We start from the raw sequence: 23,525 nt of genomic DNA, 5'->3' as shown, positions 1-23,525 counted from the left end.
ACAACAACCACAAGACCAACAACAACCACAAGACCAACAACAACCACAAAACCAACAACAACCTCTCAGCCAACCACCACCCCTTACGTGACCACCACGGAGCTGCTTCCAACAACAGTCATGACCACACCTGAGCCCACAGTCTCAACACTGCCCCAGACACTGGCCACCACTGTCCTCACTACAGCAGCAACCACGTGCCCCTCAACAACGCCCGGATCCTTCTTACAGCAAACCACACGTTTTTCAGCCATTGAGGTGGTCACAGAAAGGTCTTCCATCACTGCAGGTGAGAATTGTCCATTCTTTCCTTTCTGCTGATCAGACATGTGGTGTTTCCTTTGAAACAGAATTCTTCTACAATGGGCTACCCAGTGATCGGCACGTGCGCTTGTGTGTGTGCTTCTTTTCCTTTATATTTTTTAAAAGTCAGCTGTTTAGGTTCTCTACTTGACCTCCGAGGAGTCTTGCAGAATCTGAGTACTGAAGGTTATTCTGGGTCAAACTATACTCAGAATTGGGCCTATCCTCTCAGGAACAAAATATCCGTCGGAGTATTTGAGATTTGCTGAAATAAGGTGGCTAATTGCTGGCCTTAAAACTTCTAAGAGCAGGGGTTTCATGATGCCCACCCCTTCCCAGTTCATGGTTGCCGGGGAATGACACTTTCTTAAGTAGTGTAGACACTGGTAAGCTTCCCATGCTGCTGTAAATGACCCATTACCCATGTTCCTGTGAGCAACTCTAATTGACTCAGTTATGCACACACACACACACACACACACACACACACACACACACACACTCACATACATACAGAGAGAGATATAAAAAGACAGAGAGAGAGGGAGAAAGGAAAAGAGAGAGAGAGAGAAATTGAGAAGAGGAAAGGATCAGCAAGATTGGGAAAGAGACAAGACAGGATAATGAGGTAAATAAAATAAATATATATTTTTTGCATGTATCAAAATATAATAAACCCATTTTTATAATAATATAGGATAATAAAATCTTCAAAAAATAATATAAGATATATTCCTTGACAGTCAAGCAATTATATTCTAGTTTCTTATTTTTTTTTTTGAAATACTTATTTATTCTGTATACAATGTTCTTTCTGTATGTACACCTGCACTCCAGAAGGGGGCACCAGATCTCATTATAGATGGTTGTGAGCCACCATGTAGTTACTGGGAATTGAACTCGGGACCTCTGGAAGAGCAGCCAGTGCTCTTAACCTCTGAGCCATCTCTCCAGTTCATGTCCTTGTTCCTTAACTTTACTTCTTTCTATTTTATTCTGATTTTTTTTTTTCTAACCCTGAGTGACCTCCAGGGCTTGGGGACTTCCCAAGGCTCCCAGTATGATTCTGATTATGAAGTATGAATATCAGAAAGTCATGTGAGGTAGCTTGAGTGCTTTTCCAAGCAGTCCAGATGACTCAAAATGTCTGGATAATTCAAACAGTTTTCCAATATTGAGTTGGCTAATTCCAGTATACTCTCAATAGTCTCTAAAATATTTGAATTCTTAATTAATCAAATTTTTTGTGTATATTTTTTTGTTCCTTTGAGTTTTAAAACAATCATCCTGTGTGTGTGTGTGTGTGTGTGTGTGTTTATGTGTGTGTGTTTGTATGTGTGGGTATATCCATGTGTGTAGAGGCCAGCGGTTGATGTTCTGTGCCTTCCTCAATCAATATTCAACTTTTTTTTTTAGACACAGGGTCTCACTGAACCTGGGGCTCATAGTTTCAGCTGGAACACCTTGGAAGCATGCTCCAGGGATCTGCCTGCCTCTGCCTCCCCTGCTGAGGCTACAGGCACATGGTACCATGACCTGCTTCTTACATGAGTGCCAGAGACCCAGATTCAGGTCCTCACACTTGAATCGCAAGTACTTTATATTGTCTGAGCCATCTCCCCAGCCTGAAAATAGTCATCTTAAAACAAAATTTATGCTATTTTGTTGTTTATGAGAAAGGCTTTCTCTGTGTAGCCCTGCCTCCTGGAATTTGCCCTGTAGACCAGGCTGGCCTCTAACTCGGAGATCCACCTGTCCATGCATCCTAAAATTAAAGACACGTGCCACCACTGCCTGGCTGTCACCTGTTTTATTTTATTTTATTTTTAATTCTAAAAATTATCTTCGGTTATTGAGAAAAACTGGAAATGTATCAATAAGAACAGAGATGATAATAAAAAATAGGCCTGAATCCCCCTCACCCACCACATTGTTGATACGGTTACTATTATTTTCAGCAGCTTAAAGCATTTTAAATTTATATTTTTATTTTTATTTTTTATTTTTTTAGAATCAGAAACACTTTCTGCATCCAAACACTCTCAAAGAAGCACGGTGACCACCTCTGCAGACAAAGACTTACTCAGACCCACAGGTATGCAGAACTTACTACTTAGACTTTTCCTTCCACCTTGGGCTAGGGAGACACAAGCACTAAATAAAACTGGTCCAGATATGACCCCAGGCCTTAGCGCCATGGTGTCCACCCGGAGCATGCTGACATCAGGAGTGTGTGTGGTTGGCTCCTTCTCATGGGCTGGAGGGAGGACGGTGAGGGAAGGGGGAGGAAGGAGAGTACCCTCTTTAATTCATGGAGTTTGGGGGCCACACGTGCCATCTCTGGCACATTTTCTATTATATTGCTGGCTAGAAACTTAGGAGGGCTTTGTCCTTTCTTTGTTTTCCAAGGGTCCAAAGCCTGGATTCCGCCAGCAACTTCACAAAAAATGGATGAGTTTGAAACTCACCTCAGCACTGAGGTCTGGGAGGTCTCTCTGGCCTGTGAGTGGTTTGTGTCTGGCCTTGGCAACAATCTGGTGTTTGTCTATGGCTGTTGGAATCAACTGTTTTGGTTCCACTGTGGTCGACTTCCACATCTGCCAGCTAGTCAGGAGGAAAGTGAAACATCCTGTCTTCTGCTATCTACTTATTTCCAAGGCCCCTCTTTTGAGGCCTTTCCTTTTTCTCAGCAGCTTCTGATTTGAAGCCGGCATAGTAGTTAAAAAAAAAAATCTCCTTTTTATTTTTCATCCTGTTATTTATTTTAAATTGCAAGGACCTTAAATCAATGGAAAACAACAAAATTCTCTCATGCAATTCATCCTAAATCCCAGCCCCTTCTGACACAATCCCTATTATTTGTTCAAACATTCTAGATAATTTTGTACTATGGCTTTATTTATTTGTGTGCGATTCTTTTTTCCTCCATTGAGAATAACCTTATAAAACTTCTTATCTCCAGTACTGAAGTTAAAAACTTTAAGGTATTTGAGATATACAGTCTTCTTGTTTGTAACCATCAAAAGCCCCATTATTTGGGCTCCCTTGATTGCTTTTGTTATTTCTGTTTTGCACAAAGCTCTGTTATGTGAGCACCCAGCAAAGAAGAATTAACTTGGAGCAAAAACTGTACATTCTTATACTCTTACATATGTTTTAAATCTATTTGCTATTATAGTGACCTTTGTGACATGACATGCACATGGAGGTCAGAAGACAAGGTTCTGGAGTCATTTCTCTTCCACCTTTAACTGGGTCCTGGGTGGCTAAACTCATCACCTTTGTGCTGTACCTGCTTCTGCTCACTGAGTCATCACTAAGCACACTTAAAATTGTGAACATGTATGTGCCTGTGTGAGTGAATGCTACTTGTGTGGGGGTGCTCACGGAGGGATTGGATCCCTTGAGGCTCTAGTCACAGGTGGCTGCGAGCCATCGTGTGGGTGCTGGGAATTGAATTTGAGTCCTCTGGGAGACCAGCCAGTGCTCTCAACTGCTGAACCATCTGTTCCACTGGAGGTGGCAGGCCCTCTCTGCAGTTGGCCCTTTGGCTCATCAGTTTCTGTCATGAGCTCCCTCTCCTCCACAGCGCCTCATCAGTTCTGTGATCAGTAAGGCAGAGGGCAGCCTCTAGGCTTCTTCCTGCCTTCCTGCCCTGAATGCTGAAGCCTTTGCATTTTGTTGTTTTTTTCCCCCCTTCATTTTTACATCATTTTACATTTTACATTTTACATTTTTACTTCCTTTCTCATTCCGCACGGAGATCTGCCTTGTCATGTTAAACTGCTGTGTGCTGTTTCACTACCTGTTGATTGGCATTTCAGTTGCCCTGCTGTTTTTGTGTTACAGTGTTTCTATGCACTTCCTTCAGCCTGCATACTTCCTTAAGCATCTATGCAAGTGTTTCTTTAGGAGAGTTGGTAATGAAGTAGAGATGTTATGTTGGGGAAAAAAAGTGCACTATTAAATTTAATAACTCTTACCAAACTGTCCTTGGGATAGGCTGAGCCATTTTGTTTTTCCTCCCACATTTGTTATGCCTCTCCATATCCTCCCTGCACTTGATACGACCATTTGTTCACTTTGTTCTTCCAGTCCCCCAAGAACATGTCATCTTGTTCCTCTCTTGTTCTGACTGAGTCAGAGCATCTTTTCTCTGTGTTTGCTGGAGAAAACATTTATCCTTTAACTGTGTGGAGGAGGCAATGTGGCATCACTCCCAGAGAGACTCAGAAGATGGGATGGGGGCGACGGATGGGACTGAGTGGAGGAGAGATGATGGGTCTTAATGTAGGACTGTAAATCAAGAGGCAGTAAGAGGAGGAGGATTTGATGTTGAAAATCTTTGACTTGTACCAACTCACGGTAGGGGTGGATTGAAATCAGAGCCAGAAGTTTACAGCTTACGGGAGAGTGGCTGACAGGATCTATCATTCTCTGTTCACGGGGGGGGGGGGGTAAATGTGGGCACTGTTTTTCAGCAAAAGAGAAAGCAGGAAGGGGAAAGATGATGGAGGATGGGCAGAACGTTCATGTAACTATTACCTTTTATTTCATTCAAATCTTAAACTAATTTATATCGAATTACAAGCAATCAAGACCTCATCTGATGTTCTCCCTACTATATTCTCTCCCTGATAATTGTTGTTTCATTCCTCTGTGGCCAAATCCCAGCAGGCAGAGTTCTTGCTTCCCTATCTGTGGGTTACACTGTGAAAGAGGACCATGTTGTAAGAATATCTGTCTTTATATCACAGGTCATTATGGAAGAAATTGGGTTTTGTTTAACATGTATTAGGTCTTGGGTCCAATACTAATGTATTTTTGTGTACTACTTCAAGTAGGATCTCTTTGCTAGATATTCAGAGCAACTCTTCAGGTGCCAGGTCCAGAAAGTCAACCTCTAATAGCTGGCTCTTAGCTGTTGCTTGTTTTATGGTTTGAACATCAGGTATTTTGGAGTTCTTCAAAAGCTCATGTAGGATCCCCAGCTAGTGATGCGATTTTATCTACATATGTGTCTCTGTGTGTGAATACATGCCACATGTGTGTGGGTTCCCACAGAGGCCATAAGAGGCCACTGGATCCTCTGGAACTGAAGTTATAAGCAGATGTAAGCCACCCTACATGGGTTCTGGGAACTGGAGTCCCGTCCTCTGTTAGAGCAGGAAGTACTCTTAACAGCAAGTCTTAACAGCAAGGCTGTCTCCCAGCCCCTAGCGATGTTCTTTTGGAAGGTTCTGGAAATTTGGGGAGATGAAAAGTAGCTGGAAGAAGTGGATCACAGGAGCAGATCTATGGGGGTATCCAGCCTCTCACCTCTTTGTCTCTCTGCTTACTATCTGCGACAGATCAATAACTTCATCTGCGTCATTAGACTCTCCAAAACTGCTGCAATGCCCCAAATGGTTAGAAATTATAATTTGGTTGTAAATATAACCAAATAACAATACAAACTATGAAGAAGGTCTTACATGGGTTTTCTTTCCTTCTCTGATGTAGCCATGGCAGGATTCTCCAACCCTTTGTGCTTCATAGCAGACTCGTGTGACATGGTCCCTAGTTAGCCCTCCTTCGTACGGGTTCCTCCATCCCTTCTTTAGTGCTCCGCACAACCATCTGCATGGCCTCTCGTAGGTGTTAAAAGAGCTCCATGGAGTCACATGGCTATATCACCATTTTGTGGTGGTTTCTCTTTATTTTTAATAATTTCAGGTGAATTACATTCTTTGTCCTTTTCTACATCACAGTCTCCTCGAAATATAAAACGTAATGATAGTGGTACACATACATGTCAGGGCTGTTGAGGGAGGAAATGCAAGCGAAAAGGACCTAGTATATAATTATTGACTGGTAAATGATAGTTAATGACAAGGGATTCATTTCTTCTTGATTCTTTACATCTCTGCTGCAGCCCACTCAGAACCCTCTGTTTGAGGCTAGTTCAGATGGGTAATAAGAGGCCATTTATATCAGTTTTTGGCTAACTCCATATTCTTGCTAAGAAAATATGTACTTTTTAGTTTTATGATATTTTAAAAACTGCTGAGCACACTAGGGGAAGAGCAGATAAGTGACAAAATGACAAACTCTAGGACATTCAGAAGCTTTTAAAACCTTACCATTGTAATTCTCTACCATTAGGGAGGAGGAGATTCTGAGAGCTTGCATAACCTTCTTTCTAGACAGCTTTGTAGGCCTCTCAATCACTGGTTTTATTGCTCCAGACAGGTGCGCTCATTTGTGTGTTGTGTGTATGTGTGTGTGTGTGTGTTGGCTCTTTAGTCCTCTGTTGCTCCTTGGTTGCTTTTTTTCTTTTTATATTCCTCAGTCTGTGGAGGTTCCACTTTTTAGTCGAGGAATGGAAATCATGTAATGTTAAAAAAAAAAAAAAAGCTGTGGCTCAGTTTTCTATTCAAGGACTTCTAGATTTATGCAATTTATTTTATAAGGCGTTTCTGTGTACATGTATCTTCTAGCTTCAGTGTTCTCTAATTTCAAAGTGTCTGGTCTTCAGTGGAAGCCTTACCAGGGAGGCACATTCTCTCCTCTGCTCCTTTGCTATGTGAGACATATTGGTATCCAAGATCCAAGATCACACAGCTGCAAAAACAGAGGGCTGGGACTTACAGCCACATTTCAGAGATCCTCATTTTAACTGTCGGTCTAAGAACATCAGATTAGGAAGTAGCATAGAGAAGTAATATTTGTACACTAGTGAAAATCTAATCCCCAAAAGGGCTGGCCTTAAACAGCAACAACAGACTAACAAACAAACAAAAACCTTTTTAGTGGATGAGTGTGTGCATATCTGTGTATATTCTGGGGTGGAGGTGGGAGTTGGGGAGAGGGTCATGTACCTGTGAATGAGAAAGCCAAATGACAGCCTCAGCTCAGATGTCATCTTCAAGTCCACTACCCTCCTCTTTTATTGGCCTGAAGATCACTAAGTAGACTAGACTATTGGCTAATGAGCCCCAGGGATCCTCTTGTCTTTGCCTTCTGGTGTTGGGACTGTAAATACATGCCATCATACATGCATTTTTACACAGATGCTGGGGATTGAAGATCCCTGCACTTGGAAGGCAAATGCCTTCCAGACTGATCCCTTCCCCAACCATCTAGGTTTGAGCTTTTTTCTAGGTCTGGCTGCCATTTTCTCTCAACAGCTTCCTTGAGGGCAGGGTTTTGTATTTTAATGTTTAAGTTTATCATTCTCTCAGACTCTAAATGAATCATTATACTATTGTGCTGTGTACTATCGTATGTAATAAGCACTGCTGTACTATAGAACATAGATGGACAGTGTCTTTCCACAATATCAGAATTTACTGAATAACTGATTCACAAGGTACATTGGTTTTGCTGGTTGTACTTTGTGAAGTGCTCCTGAATTCCATGATAGCTGGCTGGTTGCAAGTTCTTTTCTTTGAATTTTAAGTACTAGTAATAACTCTCAGACCACGCATTACATATCACACAGCAGACATATCCACACATTTGTACATATTTGTGTGGTACAGAATGGTTACAAAAAGGATTAAAAGCTGTGAAGGTGGGGTTGGCAAGAATCCAAAAGGTTTTGTTGGTGACAAAGGCAAAAGGCTGCTAGAAATATAAAAAAGAATCTCTGTAGAAACAAGATAATGAGCCCTTCTAGAAATCTGCTGGAGGCAGCCGTTCAAGTCAAGCTACAGGACTGAGTTGAGCTACAGAAAGGGAGTGTGGGATTATGGAGGTCATAAAGAGAAAGGGCAGCATCAGGAACAATAAATGGACAGACAGACGGCAATGTGAGCAAACTATGTCAACAATGCAATGCTGAGATCAAGCATTTCAGACAGAACTCCCTCAGACACTTGGGAGTTCTTTGCTTGTTGATGTCTTGACTGTACAGTGGACAGCCACGTGACAGGTTGGTGGGTCCGTTGCTATCTATTGTTGAACATCCTATTTATGGGGTTCAGGGGAGGGTGCTGAGCTTATCATGTCTGGTGTGCTCAGTTAAGTCCTCAAGCCCTGTTTCTTAATTACTTTTTCTGATACGATTTTATTAATGTCCTTGCGCTCATATGGGCCTAATGTGCGTCAATAAATTTAGAGTGCAGCACCACAGACTTTAGTTATTTACCAGCCCGGGCCTTATGCGTTGCCTTGGACAGCTTATACCGTTTACATGCACCAAAAGGTACAGAGTTAGCCTGCAAGACTGAGTCAATGGCTGCTTGTAAACGGCGGTCTCTAAGAGCATGGCACAGGCTGCAAAACCCGGTTCTACAACAGTACAAACTAACTTAGAACAGGGCACAGCTTGACCTCCACATACACCTGTCAACAGGTGAAGTCAAAGCAGTGTGTGCTCAGAAACAGTGAGAACGGTGAGGTCAGTCTAGTCTGGCTGGCAACAGCAAACACTGTTCTGGATACCACATTGTTCTTTGCTCATGATGCTTACTTTCCTGTTCTTGGCTCTAGAGGCCAAATGTTGGCAAAGGATGATATGGGTGTTTGGGGAAATGCTTCTCTTCCCTTCTATTGCTGTAACTTTTCCCTGCAAAGCCAGCCCACGCTTCATTTTCCAAAGCGCAAGCTTGTTTTTTTTGTTTTTTTTTTTCATTAGGTCAGAGGATTATCAGAGGAAAGTATGATTAGAGGTAGAATTTCTTAAACTTCTACATTTGATTTAGACACACGAAAAATCGGTAATATTTTTAGTTGCTACTCTATAAATGACAAAGGGCATGGAAAAATGAATAAGGTGGGGTTGAGGATGTAATCAATGGGTAGCATGTTCTACTAGCAAGCACAAGGCCCTGGGCACAGTCTCCATCACAACATAAACCTGACGTTGAGATCTATTTTTGTTTGTTTGTTTGTTTATAATTTAAATATTTGTTTATTGATTATGTACACAGTGTTCTGCCTGCATGTAAGCCTGCATGCCAGAAGAGGGCACCAGATCTAATATAGATGGCTGTGAGCCACTCACTATGCAGTTGCTGGGAATTGAATTTAGGACCTTTGGAAGACCATCCAGTGTTCTTCACCTCTGAGCCATCTCTCCAGCCTGAAATCTACTTCAGGAAGTAGAGACAGGAGGAAGTTCAGGTAGTCCTCAGCTAAGTAGTGAGTTCAAGGCCAGCCTGTGAGCTATGAGATCCTTTCTTAAAGCAAAGCAAAACAAAACAAACAAACCAAAAAACTAGTAAGTCATGGGTACTTTAGTCAAAGGTGTCCCATGTTTTGGGGGTGTATTCAGGGTTATGTATTAATAGCCACCTTCCATTGTGTTTTGTTATTGTTGTTATTGTTGTTTTTCTGGAAAGAGTATGAAAAGGTACAGTGGGGACCCCAAGGAAGCAAGAAATAAATTCTATCTTGTAAAAGAGAGCCAAAGTCTTATTTACAATAAGCCAACTCATTGTAAATAGACTCCACAATTCTGAAGGATTTCTTTGATGAGAAAAGAGTGGATGGATGGGTGTCCAGCATGGACAAAGATAGGCAAAGCCAACAGAACATAAAATCAGTAGAGATGGATTAATAACCTAACTTAATGGAGACAAGAAGCTAGGAGAGGGGTAGGCTCTTCTTTTTTTTAAATTATTTATTTACTTTTTATCCCCCAAACAGTTTCCTTTCTCTCCTCTTCTCCCAGTCACTGCCTGCCCCCCAACCCCAGCCCGACTCCTCTTTAGAAAATATCCAGCCATGGCATGTGAAATTGCAGTAAGATCAGGTGTATCCTCTCCTGTTGAGGCTAGACAAGGTAACCCAGTAGGAGGAAAGGGTACCAGAGGAACGCAACAGAGTCAGAGATAGCCCCTGATCCCACTGTTAGGAGTCCTACTTGAAGACCAAGCTACATACCTGTCACATATGTGCAGAGGGTTTAGGTGAGTCCCATGGGTGCTCCCTGCTTAGCAGTTCAGTCTCTGTGAGCATCTGTGACCCCAGGTTAGTCAATTCCGTAGGTTTTCTGTAGGTGATTTTAAATCCTCTGGCTTCTACATCCTTTCCCTTCTCCCATAGGATTCCCCAAGCTCCACTTAAGGTTTGGCTTTGGGTCTCTGCATCTGTTGCCATCAATTGCTAGGTGAAGCCTCTCTGATGACAATCAGGCTAGGCTCCTGTCTGCAAAGATAGCAGAATATCATTAGCAGTATCGAGGGTGGGCTCCCTCTCATGGCATGGGTCTCAAGCTGGACCAGTCATTGGTTGGCCACTCACTCAATTTTTGCCCCATCTTTACTCCTGCACATCTTGTGAGCAGAACAAATTTTAGATTGAAGGTTTTATGACTGGGTTGGTGTCTCTGTCCGTCAGTCGGAAGTCTTGCCTGGTTACAGGAGATGGCTGGTTCAGTCTCCATATCTCCCATTGTATAGATTCCTGGGAATGTTCATTGCCCTTAATTTCTAACTCATCCCAGAGATGCTCCTCCCACCCCCAGCCAACACTGCGCTCCCCACCACCTGCCATTCCAGCTGTTTCTCCCAGGACTGTCTAACTCTGTTCTTCACACACCTGATCCCTTCTGTTGCCATCCCCACCCTCACCTCCACCCCTGTTCACCCAGGATATCTATTCTATTTCAAGGACTATGTTCTTAAGGAGACTTGAATTATGGGCCCAACTATTTAGTTAGTTTACCAAGCACTAGGAGCTATTTGTGTTTTCAGTGTAGAGAATAATTTCTTAAGTTCTGCCTGAGGGAATTTTTTTTTTTTCTGGCAAAGTGTGGAGGGATTATTAGATGGGAATACATCTGGAGGCAGACTTACCACAGAGCTGGGAAAGAATGGTGGTAGCATTGCCTGTAGAGACGCAGGATGTCAAGGTCATTTAGGAGTCAGAATTCAGTGCATGCCCGATTATCAAAACAGGACTGCAGGCTGGCTAATTCTCCATCCCTAGGAGATTAGATCAATGGGAAGTGTGAGCTAGTAAAGAAGGGAACCCACATGGAGAACAATAAAACTTAGTAGAGCTTGAGTGTGAAATATTTCTGAGTAATGTGGGATTGTCAGCTGTGTGAGGGATGACTCGGTTGTGAGGTAGGGATGGGTGCCTTCAATCATTGGCTCTTCTTTCTGACCAAACCGATAACAGTGATGACTCAGTAAACTTGCTGAGCAAGAGCTTGCTGGAATGCCAGTCCTTTTTTGTAGATTATATCCTAAGGGGTAGTTCAAGGCCAGAGATGTAATTTTGGAAGTTGGTGCTAATAAAAGACACTTATCAAGTACTTCTTATATGCCGGAGCTGGGCTTAGGACTCTTATGCATGGTTTCATTGTAAGGCATTGTCCAGATCCACAGGGAAGAGTTGGCTATTCTGTCCATTATATAGAAGAAATGGGTTTGGAAAGGCTAATAAATTTAGCCAATTTTGAAGCATGGGCCTCTTTGATTCATTGAGCTGGGGCTTTTAAACATTTTATTGTATTGCAAATGATAGAGGTAGGGATTAAATTAAGTTTCTGTTGAGTCACCTACAGATAGTGTGAGATGACAGTTGGATGAAGAGAGGGATGAAGAAGGGCAAAAGGAAGACTCCCTCTCCCTCTCTCATGTTAAGGGAATAACATTTAGGAGAGGAGAAAAGCCAGCTAAGGGGACAGAGAGGAAGCTGCCAAAATTCAGGTGGATTACAAAGAGCAGAAGATTAGAGACGATGTTACTAAGTTTGTGGATCACAATCTGAGCCCCAACTAATCAGGTTCAGTTTGTCCACCCTCCCTCCTAAGCCAATTTAAGAGCTAAATTAATATCAAGAAGCCAAAAAGGAGATTTATTAAGTGGAAGAGGGACAGAGAGATACAGTGACTCCTCCCCTCTCAAGTCCATCTTGATGGCCCTAAACTGACAGTTCTAATCCAATAAAAGAACTATGCGCAACTAAGTCCAGGTGTGGTCCCTTGCCCAACATTGTCTCAGCTCTGAGTCATTTCTGTAAGCTCATCTGACAAGCCATTAAGTCTTCAAGAACAAGTTCCTCCTCTGGCCACTCCCAGAGCTTCAGCCATTTCTTCTCGCTGTAGGAGATTCCTGGGAGGCGGAGTCTAATTTCTTGGATTGCATTGTTTCACTGGTCTAGTAGCCAAAGACAGGAGCACACTGTGAAGTGCCCAGTGAATCGCTATCTATTATAGTCATTCCATTGTTGGATATTGTGGCGAAGAACATTAGAATTTATTCCTCTTATCATCTCATTCCTCTTATCCAACCCATTAACTTCTCTTTTTCTCCTGTCCAACACCTTTCCAACCTTGGGTAGCCAGAACTGCTGCTCTTATCTTCTGTGAGGTCAGATTTTTAACTTCCACACACAAACAGAAACATGTGATATTTGATGTGTGTGTGTGTGTGTGTGACTTAATACAGTGACTTTTCAACTCAATCATGTTACAAATGAAAAATTTCTTTTTTAAGATTTTTATTCATGTGTGTGTGTGTACACATTTACTTGTGTGACTGCATGCCATGTGTTTGGCTGTGTGAGTACATGCTGGTGTGTGTGTGTGTGTGTGTGTGTGTGTGTGTGTGTGTAAATGAGTATGTATGCCTGAAGAAGCCAGAAGAGTATTTATCTCCTGCAACTGAAGTTACAGCCAATCATAAACCTCCCAGTGTAGGTGCTGGGAATCAAACTTGGGACCTCTGGAAAAGCAGCAAATGCTCTTAACCACTGCATCATCTCCCCCACTCCATTGAGTTCATTGTTTGACTCTGTTTCTTGGCTACTATGTGAATGTAGGCAACTCTTTGTCTATGTGTTCTTAACTGCCCAGCCACCTTGACAGTTCTGTTTCTATGTGATTCTTTTTGTTATAGGGTATAGTAAATATATTGTGTTCCTCTTGGATGCTTTTTCTCTGCACTGGCTTCTGGTCCTGCTTTTACTTTTTGGCCTCCCTTTTTGTCTTTTCTTGTTTTTTTGTTTTGTTTTGTTTGTTTTTCTCTTCCACCTCCCCTGCCCATTTTTGAATCCTTATGTTCGCCAGCATTTCCCCCTTTCTCATGGGATACACTTTCTGAAGACTTTAACTGCACCCTGGATACTGAAACTTCCCAAAGAGTACAGTACTGTACACTTTTTACACAGTTGACTCAGACTGAAATAGTTCAACTTTTTGCTGGCATATACAGGATGTGTGTGTGTTCCCCTGGAATAGTAAACACAGTACTTCTGACAGTGGCTTATAACTGGTCAGATATCTACCTCTGCTCTTCCCTCCTCACGGTCTTGTCTCTTCAGTGGGAACTTGCAATTACTGAAGGTTCTTATTTCTCTGTAGCCCACACTTAATGCCCACATACTGTTGTTACTATCCCTTGTCAAACATTTCTAGACTATATCTATCACCCTTGCTCTCTATCAGCGCTAGACTTCAAACCCAGAATCAGAGGAGGTCTCTATGGGCTGTTCCCTCATCCTCCTGATTAGACTCCATTCAGGAGTCTAACAGTCACATTCTTGTGGCTGTCAATGGCCTGAGAGCCCAGGGGAGTCTTATCATGTTAACAATAAAGCCCTCCACAGCTAGGTCCTACATGCTAGGTAATCTCTGGCTACCCCTATCCCTTATGTTCCATCATGGGCACCATGCCGTTTCATGTCGCCATGGCTGGGCCACTTGTGTTCTATCTATCTGAAACACCCTCTTGCCATGCCTTGCCCAGCTAGTTCTGACGTAGCCTTTTAGGTGTAAGTTTGACAAACATTCCTTGAATACCAAGTATGTGCCAGGTTGAGTTGAACGGGAAGATAGGGACCATGTGGCTGTGGAGTGCATTCTCATAGATGCATGACTGAACTTTGATTCTTGAGCTGAGTGTCTCTCCTAGGCCTGCCTGCCTTCCTCAGCAGATCGTCCACATCCGCATTGCTCTTGGTTTGACAGTCTAAAACAGTCTTCTGTCCTCTGTCCTCTGGTTTCTGGCACACTGTCAATGTCCCAAGGATCACGAAGGTCTATGCTGCAGTGTTCTTGGCATTTTAAGCACTTAGATAGAGCTTAGCATTTGTTAGATTCTGGGATTCTCTTGTACCTCAGCTATTGGTTATGAATTATTTGTTTCAGTTTAGACGCCTCCATTTGTAGATGCTTTCCTGAGCCTTTAGAAGAGTCTGCATCCCCATGATTCATCCTAGAATATCTCTTACTATTTCTTCATGTAGTTTTGTATGGTTGTTTTTTTCCAGCCTTCCATGATGAGGTGTCTTAAAGTGAAGTGACACTTGTGAGACCACCGCACAATAGTGTAAATGTTTACTGCATGCCTCGGCTACATGATATGTGTGTGCATTGTGTGCACATGTACATGGTATATAAATTATATGTGGGGGGGGTGGTGTGTGCATGCGCACACATGCAGGCCCCTCTCAAACACACACACACTATACACACAGTCTAAACCACAAGGAAGAAAACAGGATATCAAATCAAACACATGAGGGAAAAAGATGATGAAATCAGAGACGTGGTGAGCACAAGATGCGCGAGTCTTCTGCGAGAGGAACAGGGTGTGTTGTATTACAGTTAACTATTTTCCTAAGTGGAGAGTCTGTATTCTAAAATGACAATAAAAGGAATAGGACAGAGAATAAACTCACGGCAATCATCTGCGATCAGGCACAGAATTGCCTTTGCTGTGTGCTCATGTGGTTGGTGACACGGTAGGTTTATAGGAGCAGCATCAGATGTGTGAACAATGCAGTGACATTCTAATGACCAAGACACATTTTGATCAGACCATTAGATGGTACCATTGTTGGGTATGGAGCTTATCATTTACCAAAAAAAGAAAAAATATTGCTATGTTATTGTTTTGTTATGCATTTTGTGGCAAATTCCAAGGTCTAGAGTGTAGCTAACAGAATGGCTGATAATACATTCTCAATAAATATTTGTTCACTGAAAGGCTGTTTTCCTGGCTGGATAAGAATCTTGAATGCATTGCTGGGGCTTCTTAAAAAAAAAAAAAATCAGAGCCAGGTTTGTCGAGATGGTTTCGTGGTTGCCACAAGGCTCGATAGCCTGAGCTGGATCCTCAGGACCAACACGGTGAAAGGAGAGAAGTGATAACGACGTGTTGTCCTCCGCCCTTCATATGTACTTGGGTGCTCAAACAAGTAGGTTTGCATGTATGCATGTGCACACACTAAATAAGACGTCATTTAAAAAAATAGCTTTAGAGGTTGGCCTGCCTGTTGCTCTCTCAGAGGACCCAGGTTTAGTTTCCAGCACCCATATTAGGCAGCTCAAAACTGCCTGGCCCTCCATTTCTAAGGCATCTGCTGCCTTCTTCTGGCCTTCACGGGATCCAGACACAGATGTTCACATACATACATGCAGGCATTCACACATGCATGTAAGATAAACATAAATCTTATTTTTAAAGTTGTAAGAATTTAAAAAAAGAAAAAGAAAGAAAGATCAAAGGCAAATGCTTGTTCCCTGGGTCACCTTTCGGGTCTGTGTAAAGTGGAGATGGTCGTTCCTATGGATTCTTGCTGGAGAGCAGCCGTAGAACCACACCAAAACAGATCTGCCTAAATCACTTGCACAAAGAGGAAGATGGTATTACAGAATTAAATACGTCATCTGGCTGAGCAGGTGGCTTTGGATACCTATTTCAGGAGGTGTTTTTTAACTCCCCCACAGAGAGTTTAACATTTTTCTTTCTTTATCTTCCCAGCATCAATGACAGGGATGGCAAAGACTTTTACAAAGAAGCATGAAGGAAATCAGGTAAAAGATCTGTGAAATACTGGAAGCATTTGGCTTCGATTAAAAAAAAAATCCCCAGTAGAGGTTTTCACTGATTGCGCTTGGGAGAATAGAATATTGCTAAATGTCAAAACGCATAGTAACTATTATGAAGTGGTCAAAGATTTGTGAACTTGTACTCTTGGCAGAAGTACTATTGATTGTTACTTTGACATGCACAGATGCTTTGAAAGCAAGAAAAAATATTTACGAAAACATAGAAAATCATGATGCATCTCTCGTGTGAAGCTCAGCACTACTGATGTAACTATGGTGCCAACACTTGCTTCCACCATTGCTCTTGTTTTCGGAGGCTTCCTTTTATTTACGTTTATTGCAAAAATCATTAAAGCAGCTTGAAGTAAAAACGTTAGGCATGACAGATGTCTATGAAGGCAGCCTTTCCTTGGAGACATTTGTGTCTTTGTTTCTGTTTCCGGCCAATTCTGGGATTCTGTGTGCTAGAGAATAAGACAGGAAAGGAGGAAGGAAATAGTTGGCTGGCACAAGGGAAGTAGGAATGTCCTCATAAGATGCCTGAATGCCTGGCTCAGTGCACCAAGCATTGTGCCCTTTGACTTTCTAAAATTTAACATTAAGATTTTTTTTAATATGCATAATTTACAACCAAAGAGAGCAAACTCATTTCAAAGCCACACAAATAGCATGTTTTAATAAAATCAAATAGTGCCTTTCTAGATGAAAATAGAATTAGTGAGGGAAATGGTACTGACACTTTGGCAAATCTTATTTGTATCTGGTTTAATTGTGACATTTAGTTACAATGGTGCTTAATGTGAATTGTTATCTTGACAGAATCACCTGTGAGATAGGTCTCTGGAAACACCTTTCTGGGAATTATACTGATTGTATCAACTGAGGTGGGGGGACCTACCAATTGTGGCATCATTTCCTATCATAGTCCTGGGCCGTGTAAGGGGAGAAAGGGAACAGAGCGGCAGCATGCATTCCTTGCTTTATTCTTCCTGGGTGTGGATGTGATGCTGCTTCCAGCTTCTGCCATCTTGACCTCCCTGCCATGATGGACAGCAACCTGGAACTGTGAGCCAGATTAAGCCCTTTCTCCCTTAAGCTGCATCTGTCAGAATGTGTATCACAGGAACAGAAAAGGAAACTAAAACAGTTAGCTTATTGCTGTTGTTGCTGCTCTGCCAGGATGCCAAAAAGAAACTTGTAGAATGAAAGAGTTATTCTGCTCAGGGTTTTAGGTATTTCCTTTCATCATCCATGGAGGGTGTGGTGGAGCTGAACAGCTCACATCATGGCAGCCAGCAGAGAGAGAAACAGAGAGGGGTTGGGGAGAGAGGGAAAGAGAGAAAGAGATAAAGAGGTAGAGAAAGAGAAGGAGAGAAAGAGAAGAAAGAATGTCTGTGTTCTTGGCTTTTTTTTTTTCTCTCCTTCCATTTTATCTAGTTCCCTAGTCCCCAGTCAGGGCAGGTTTGTCTTAATCTTGTTTGGAAACATTCTTAACCAATGTAACATTCATACCTAATATGTGCTGCTCAAATCTCCTAGATACCCTTCACTGCAATGAAGTTGGCAAAATTAACCATGGCAAGGAGACAGAGATGGATCTCATTTCTGCTCTCATGTTCTGAGAGATGAGTAATGAGTGAGGATGCCTGGTAACATCACGTATCTGTTCACCCTGGGACACTGCACTGCAGTGCTCATTAGAGAACAATAAAAAGCACAAATCAAGAAACAGTTTGATTTGCTGGGCTCCCAGGCTGCCCCTTCAGAACCACCCTGAGAGAAAATTTGAAATTCAGCTTTTATTTGTTTTCTCTAGAAGCTGAAGCCAGTCATGAAAAGAAGTACACAGGTCTAGAGAGAGCCCAAAGGCTTTGCTAGGCAGTGCCCAGCAAAGAGATTTGACAGTGGAAAACACAGCTCACAACATAGTTATTATTTTTTAGTCTCCTGACCTTTAAGCACAATAGCCCAAAATACCTGATGTCTAAGACTTGTATGATCTAGGAATATGGGTAAAATGCTTTGGGTTGGGCTTGTTTTGACTTGGACACACACTGGATGTAATGGCATGGTGGGTGTTTGGAAGGCATTCTTGGGGTGAGATACATCCCAAACTACCTTCTGGAGATGATGCCGTTCAGCAGTGAGGGACCAATCACCTTGCCTGTGTCTTGGCAGAGCAACAAAATGACCAACATCTTGATCATTGCTTGCTGCGTGGGGTTTGTGGTGATGGTGTCATCATTTCTGGTGCTTCTCCTTCAAGGTAAGGTGGGAGCAGGGATGTGAACTTCAGAGATGAGACGACTCCAGGGATGTCAAGAGAGTGGAATATTTCTGCTTCCTCCTCTTTTCTTATCCCCCAAAAGAATCAGTTCTCTCACTGCCCTCACCCAAACCATGGGGATGACAGGTATTAATCACCAAGTGGCTTTGTGTATTGTCCTGGTAAGGCTGATGATTTGTTTATCAAGAGATAAGACCAAGAGCACATTCGTTGATAGGACACAGATGCCATACACAAGTTGCGCCTAGTTTGTTCTGTCTTTGTTACTGCCTTGTATAGAAAGGACTATTGTTTGTTCTCTCTCTCTCTTCTCTCTGTCTCTCTTTTTCTCAGTTTCTTCTACTTTGTTCCCTCTGACACAGAGTTTCTCTGTGTAGTCCTGACTGTCCTGAAATTTACTCTGTAGACCATGCTGGCCTCAAACTCAGATCGCCTGCCTCTGCCTCCTAAGTGCTAAGATTAAAGGTGCATGCCACCATGCCTGGATACTCGATATTCTCTTGTAGTTAATTAATTACCATGTGTGTGGGTATTTTACCTGCATGTATGTGTGTGTACCACACATGTGCCTGGAGGCCATGTAAACCAGAAGGCATAAAATCTCTTGCAACTGAAGTTACAGGCAGTTGTGAACTGTCATGTGGGTTCTGGGAATTGAACCTGGGTCCTCTGGAAGAATATTTTATGCTCCTAACCACTGAGCCATCTCTCAAACCCTGTTACTCCTTTCTTACAGTTAGAAACACCCCTGGGCTCCTATTATTTCCTTTTTGTTTTTCTCTTTCTTTCTCTTATTTTTTTATTTTTTCGGTTTTTTGAGACAGGGTTTCTCTGTGTAGCTTCTTCTGTCCTGGACTTGCGTTGTAAATCAGACTGGTCTCAAACTCACAGCTATCCTCCTGCCTCTCTGCCTTCCTAGTGCTGGGATGAAAGGCATGTGCCACCATGCAGGCCTACCTAATATTTTCAAGGAGTGTCACAGGAGTAAAAACATGAACAGTCTTGCTCTTATGTGTGTCTTTAAAGTAAGCTTGCTTAGGGACCACAGATAGTGTTCAGGAGAGAGAATCCTTGCAAATGGTTTGCCAACATATTCATGTGCTTATGCCTGTATTTTTCGGGGGACAGGGTCCAAAGTTTTCATGAAATTATGAAGTTGGCCTATGATTCACACTTTCCTAACCTCAAAACACAAACAGGAAACTATAACTGTGCAAAGTGTAGCTATGAAGTAAGGATTGTGGTTTTCTTTTTTTTATTTTATTAATTACACTTTATTCAGTTTGTATCTCCCCATAAACCCCTCCCTCCTCCCCTCCCGGTCCAAACCCTCTCTCCCCCTTCTTCACGAATGCCCCTCCCCAAGTCCACTGATAGTGGAGGTACTCCTCTTCTTCCTTCTGATCTTAGTCTATCAGATCACATCAGGAGTGGCTGTATTGTCATCTCTGTGGCCTGGTAAGGCTGCTCCCTCCTCAGGGGGAGGTGATCAAAGAGCAGGCCAATCAGATTATGTCAGAGACAGTCCCTGTTCCCATTACTATGGAACCCACTTGGACACTGAAGTGCCATGGGCTACATCTGTGCAGGGGTTCTAGGTTATCTTCATGCGTGGTACTTGGTTGGAGTATGAGTCTCTGGGAAGTTCCCTGTGTTCAAATTTTCTGGTTCTGTTGCTTGTGGTTTTCATATAAAGCACAGGCACATAACACCAAGTACTGGTATAAAACAGAGAAACTGGCGCTTCATGACAGTCAATCATAACACGAGATTATTCACTACTGAACCTGCCCTTGAAGAGTACTGCTAAAAACATCTAGAACTTCCTGGAAGCTTACTATTAGCACGTATATGAAGTCATAGCTTCTGTTTTGGATGAATCTGGGCATATCTCATAAAAAGTGCCTTAAAACCCAAATGAGGTATTGCCGAGGTAGGTTAATCAGTAAAGTACTTGTCACTCAAACACAAGAACATGAATTCGATTCTCAGGACCCATACAAAAAGGCCAAGCATCATGGCATTTGCTTGTAATCCCTGTGCTGTGGAGGAAGGGACCGGTGGATCTCCAGGGCTGTTCAGCCAGCCAGCCTAGTTCATCTGCAAGTTCAAGGCCAGTAACAGACTCCTTCTCAAAGAAGCAGGTGGGCAGTGCCTGATAAGCAACACTCAAAGCTGACTTCTGGCTTATATGTGCATGTACATAGATATACACAGACACCTGCATACACATATAAGCCACTGCATGTATGAATACTCACAGACATACATGTGTACACACAAAGTCAAATGACTTGAGTTACTAGGTAACTCAAGAATGTAACAGTTTATAGCTTTATGGGAGAGCATTGTCCAACCCTCATCAGAGAAGCTTCTGATGAGGTAAGTAAGTAAGTAGATGGTAAGTAACAAAGAGAGCCACAACTGGGCAATGTGCAGAGAGTGAGAGAGTTCGGAGCACTGAGCCCTGACTGGGATTTATCAACCCCCTCCCCTCAGACTCAGGGATCCATTTGGAAGAGGAGGCAGAAAGGTTATAAGAGCCAGAGGCGCTGGGTGACTCCAAGGAAACAGAGTCTTCCAGACACAACAGGCCTGATGCAATATGAAATCACAGAGACCATGACAGCATACACAGAGCCTGAACGAAGCAGGCACTAGGTCTATACAGATTCAAGCTGGACAAAATCCCAGCATCGAGAAGGGGAGTAGATACCAAGTCCCACTCTAACCCAGAAGCTCTTTGCAACTGATACCTGCTAGGAAAAATCAGTTTTATCCAATGGAATGTCACTGGATATATCAAGTACACTCTAAGGCAGGCCCAAAGCCCAGGAAGAGTTAGTTGGCCAACACAAAATGAATTTCATGTCTTGCTTATGTGAGTGTGCACCCACTTTTTGTTTTGTTTTATGTATTTTTTGTTTCATTCTTTATTGATTTTCTTTCTTTTAGTGTGTTTATCCATTTTGATTTTCATTTTTGTTGTTGTTTTTCATGTCTTTTTTTTGAAAGAGAGAAGGAGAGAGAGTTGAAAGGAGAGGGTAGAGAGCATGAAGTTGAGTGGGCAGGGAGGTGGGAAGGATCTGGGAGGAGTTGGGGGGAGAGAAAGAAAATGATTAAAATATGTTTGATAAAAAAAGTTTTTAAATAAAAATGTATTAAAATTTTAGCAGCTTAACACCATAGCCCACAACACACCACAGTCCCCAAGGAACAGGTCTGACATGAAGAGGTTGAATTGAAGGCCAGGAGCAGCAGGCATCAGCCGGGGGGAGAAGAGGCTGTCCTTGCCAGTCTAGTCTTTTCGGAAAAGGGTGGGCTTCTCCCAGCAGTTCACAAAGCAGCCCTGCTCACATCATGGCCTTGTCTTTTCAGGAAGAGTCAAGGGAGCCAATTGTTTGCAGAGACACAAGAGGTAATTCATCTTGCATGGCTGATTGTTGTGATGATTATACGCCCTGTTACATATGATTAGACACTACTCAGCGGTTTAATGACTTGACTTGTGCTGGTGCTCTGATTAATCACAGGGTTGGATAGACATGGCATTAGAGGCAGAAAAGGCTGTGGAGATTTAACTCGCATTAAACCCATAGCTCAGTTAACACTACATGTGTGCCCCAAACAGAACTAAGGAAAGCAGTAGCATTCATGGAAGTATAGCCCGGGAAAGAAGATGATGATGTGTGCCATGGTGTTTTCTGAGTGAAGCTGTTTCAGTCCTGGGTGACTCATTTTTGAAAAATGCATTGTTCTTGTGGAGTCACTCAGAAAAGGGTTAGCAATATGAAAATTAAATAAAATACTTGCAATATTATTCCTGGGATTTGGTTCCTTTGCCCCATAGACCAGAATGCTTCACCGCTTTTTAAAAATTTTTTAACTAGATTTCAGGGTTAGGGAGAATAGTGGTCAGAGAAGATAGGTTATGGTAATGAAACAATGAGAATATAATGACTGAGATATCTCGATTTACACAGATACCTAGAAGAGGGAATACAATGAATAAAAATTTGAAGAAAGGCACATGGAACACACAAACACGAATACACACAAATATACTACTTAGAGTCTGGAATCTGCCTTTTCATATAACTAGGTATTGATTATGTAAGATAAATAGTGGATTGAGCAGAATATTCTGATTATCTCTTTATTGTTATTGAAATTGAGTATTGTTTTGATACTCAGAGAATTTGTGAACATTTGTATTGTCAGTTTTTAATTTTATAAATTTATATTGTTAGTTTTTAATAAATTATATATTTAATTTTTGAGAATTTAAAAAAAAAGAGTTTATGAAGAGTGTCTAGAATCAGATTTTCAATATCCGTTCTGTTTATATATTTTAGGGTGAAAGGAATAAAAAGGCTTTGGCATAAGTCATGGAACTAACTAATTGCGCCAACACCACACCATTTATTAAAAATGATGCATTATTAGGTAGAGAATCTAAGGCCCTGCAAGAGGACTTTCTGAGTTCTAAGCTGGGGATTCCTTGGGATATCAATGTGCTTAGAATATGATTTTATACTTTCACAGGTTGGCAAAAGCCCTCTGTGTCCTATTGCCTCAGTTTTCCTACCGGTAAAACAGGAGGCTTGGGCAGGATGGAGTCTGGGTCCCATGTCCTCAGCCTGGGTGGGTGGGTGGTGCTATAGCTCAGCAGGTCCTGTGAGTTTGCATTTTTCTGGTTTTTAATCAGCTTACTTTTCTTTTTACAGGCCAGACAACTCTGAAGATAGTAAGAGCGTCCTCGATGACATGTCACATGGGAGGGACGATGAGGATGGGATCTTCACTCTCTAACTTGCCACCTTTCTTAGGATTAAGCATGGGGAATGGCTTAATTGTCTTGAATTGTCAAAATATGTCTCGGGATGTTGTAATTCTCTTTTAAAGTCTCACATTTTTCCCTCATGCTGTGGGTCCGGTCTTGTTTTGTCTTCCCACATGAAGGTGCTTTAGAGACACAGCTTCCCTGGCTAGTGCTTTAGTCCTCTCTGTTAGTTTTGTGGCTAGGTGATCCTCTACCCTGGGCTTGAACACTTATCAGTGATGGTGAACTTGCTGCCACACCCTTGGGAGTCCCTTTCATCTCCCAGCAGTAGAAGGAATTAGAAATATCCAAAGCAAAAGCTCTTTTTGCAAACAGATCTG

At 42.2% G+C, this 23,525-nt stretch overlaps 1 protein-coding gene across 2 annotated transcripts in view; it reads left to right on the top strand.

The window, feature by feature from the left end:
* Positions 1–23,285, top strand: part of Timd4 (T cell immunoglobulin and mucin domain containing 4) — a 29,543-nt gene extending 6,258 nt beyond the window's left edge. Inside the window, exons 4-10 of one of the 2 annotated variants that reach the window (XM_055597187.1) lie at positions 30–289; positions 2,315–2,398; positions 2,713–2,805; positions 16,008–16,060; positions 18,254–18,341; positions 21,741–21,780; positions 23,090–23,285. In XM_055597187.1, coding sequence (XP_055453162.1) covers positions 30–289; positions 2,315–2,398; positions 2,713–2,805; positions 16,008–16,060; positions 18,254–18,341; positions 21,741–21,780; positions 23,090–23,174 — 703 coding nt within the window. In that variant the 3' untranslated portion in view covers positions 23,175–23,285. The remainder of the gene's footprint in view (positions 1–29; positions 290–2,314; positions 2,399–2,712; positions 2,806–16,007; positions 16,061–18,253; positions 18,342–21,740; positions 21,781–23,089) is intronic. The other variant, XM_055597188.1, reaches the window with a different exon arrangement.
* Positions 23,286–23,525: the final 240 nt, after the last annotated feature.

The sequence above is a fragment of the Psammomys obesus genome, unplaced genomic scaffold, assembly GCF_907164565.1.
Source record: "Psammomys obesus unplaced genomic scaffold, mPsaObe1.curated_primary_1811, whole genome shotgun sequence".
Lineage (NCBI taxonomy): Eukaryota > Metazoa > Chordata > Mammalia > Rodentia > Muridae > Psammomys > Psammomys obesus.
The sequence above is the reverse complement of the archived record's forward strand: the minus strand, read 5'-3'. Positions and strand labels throughout refer to the sequence as shown.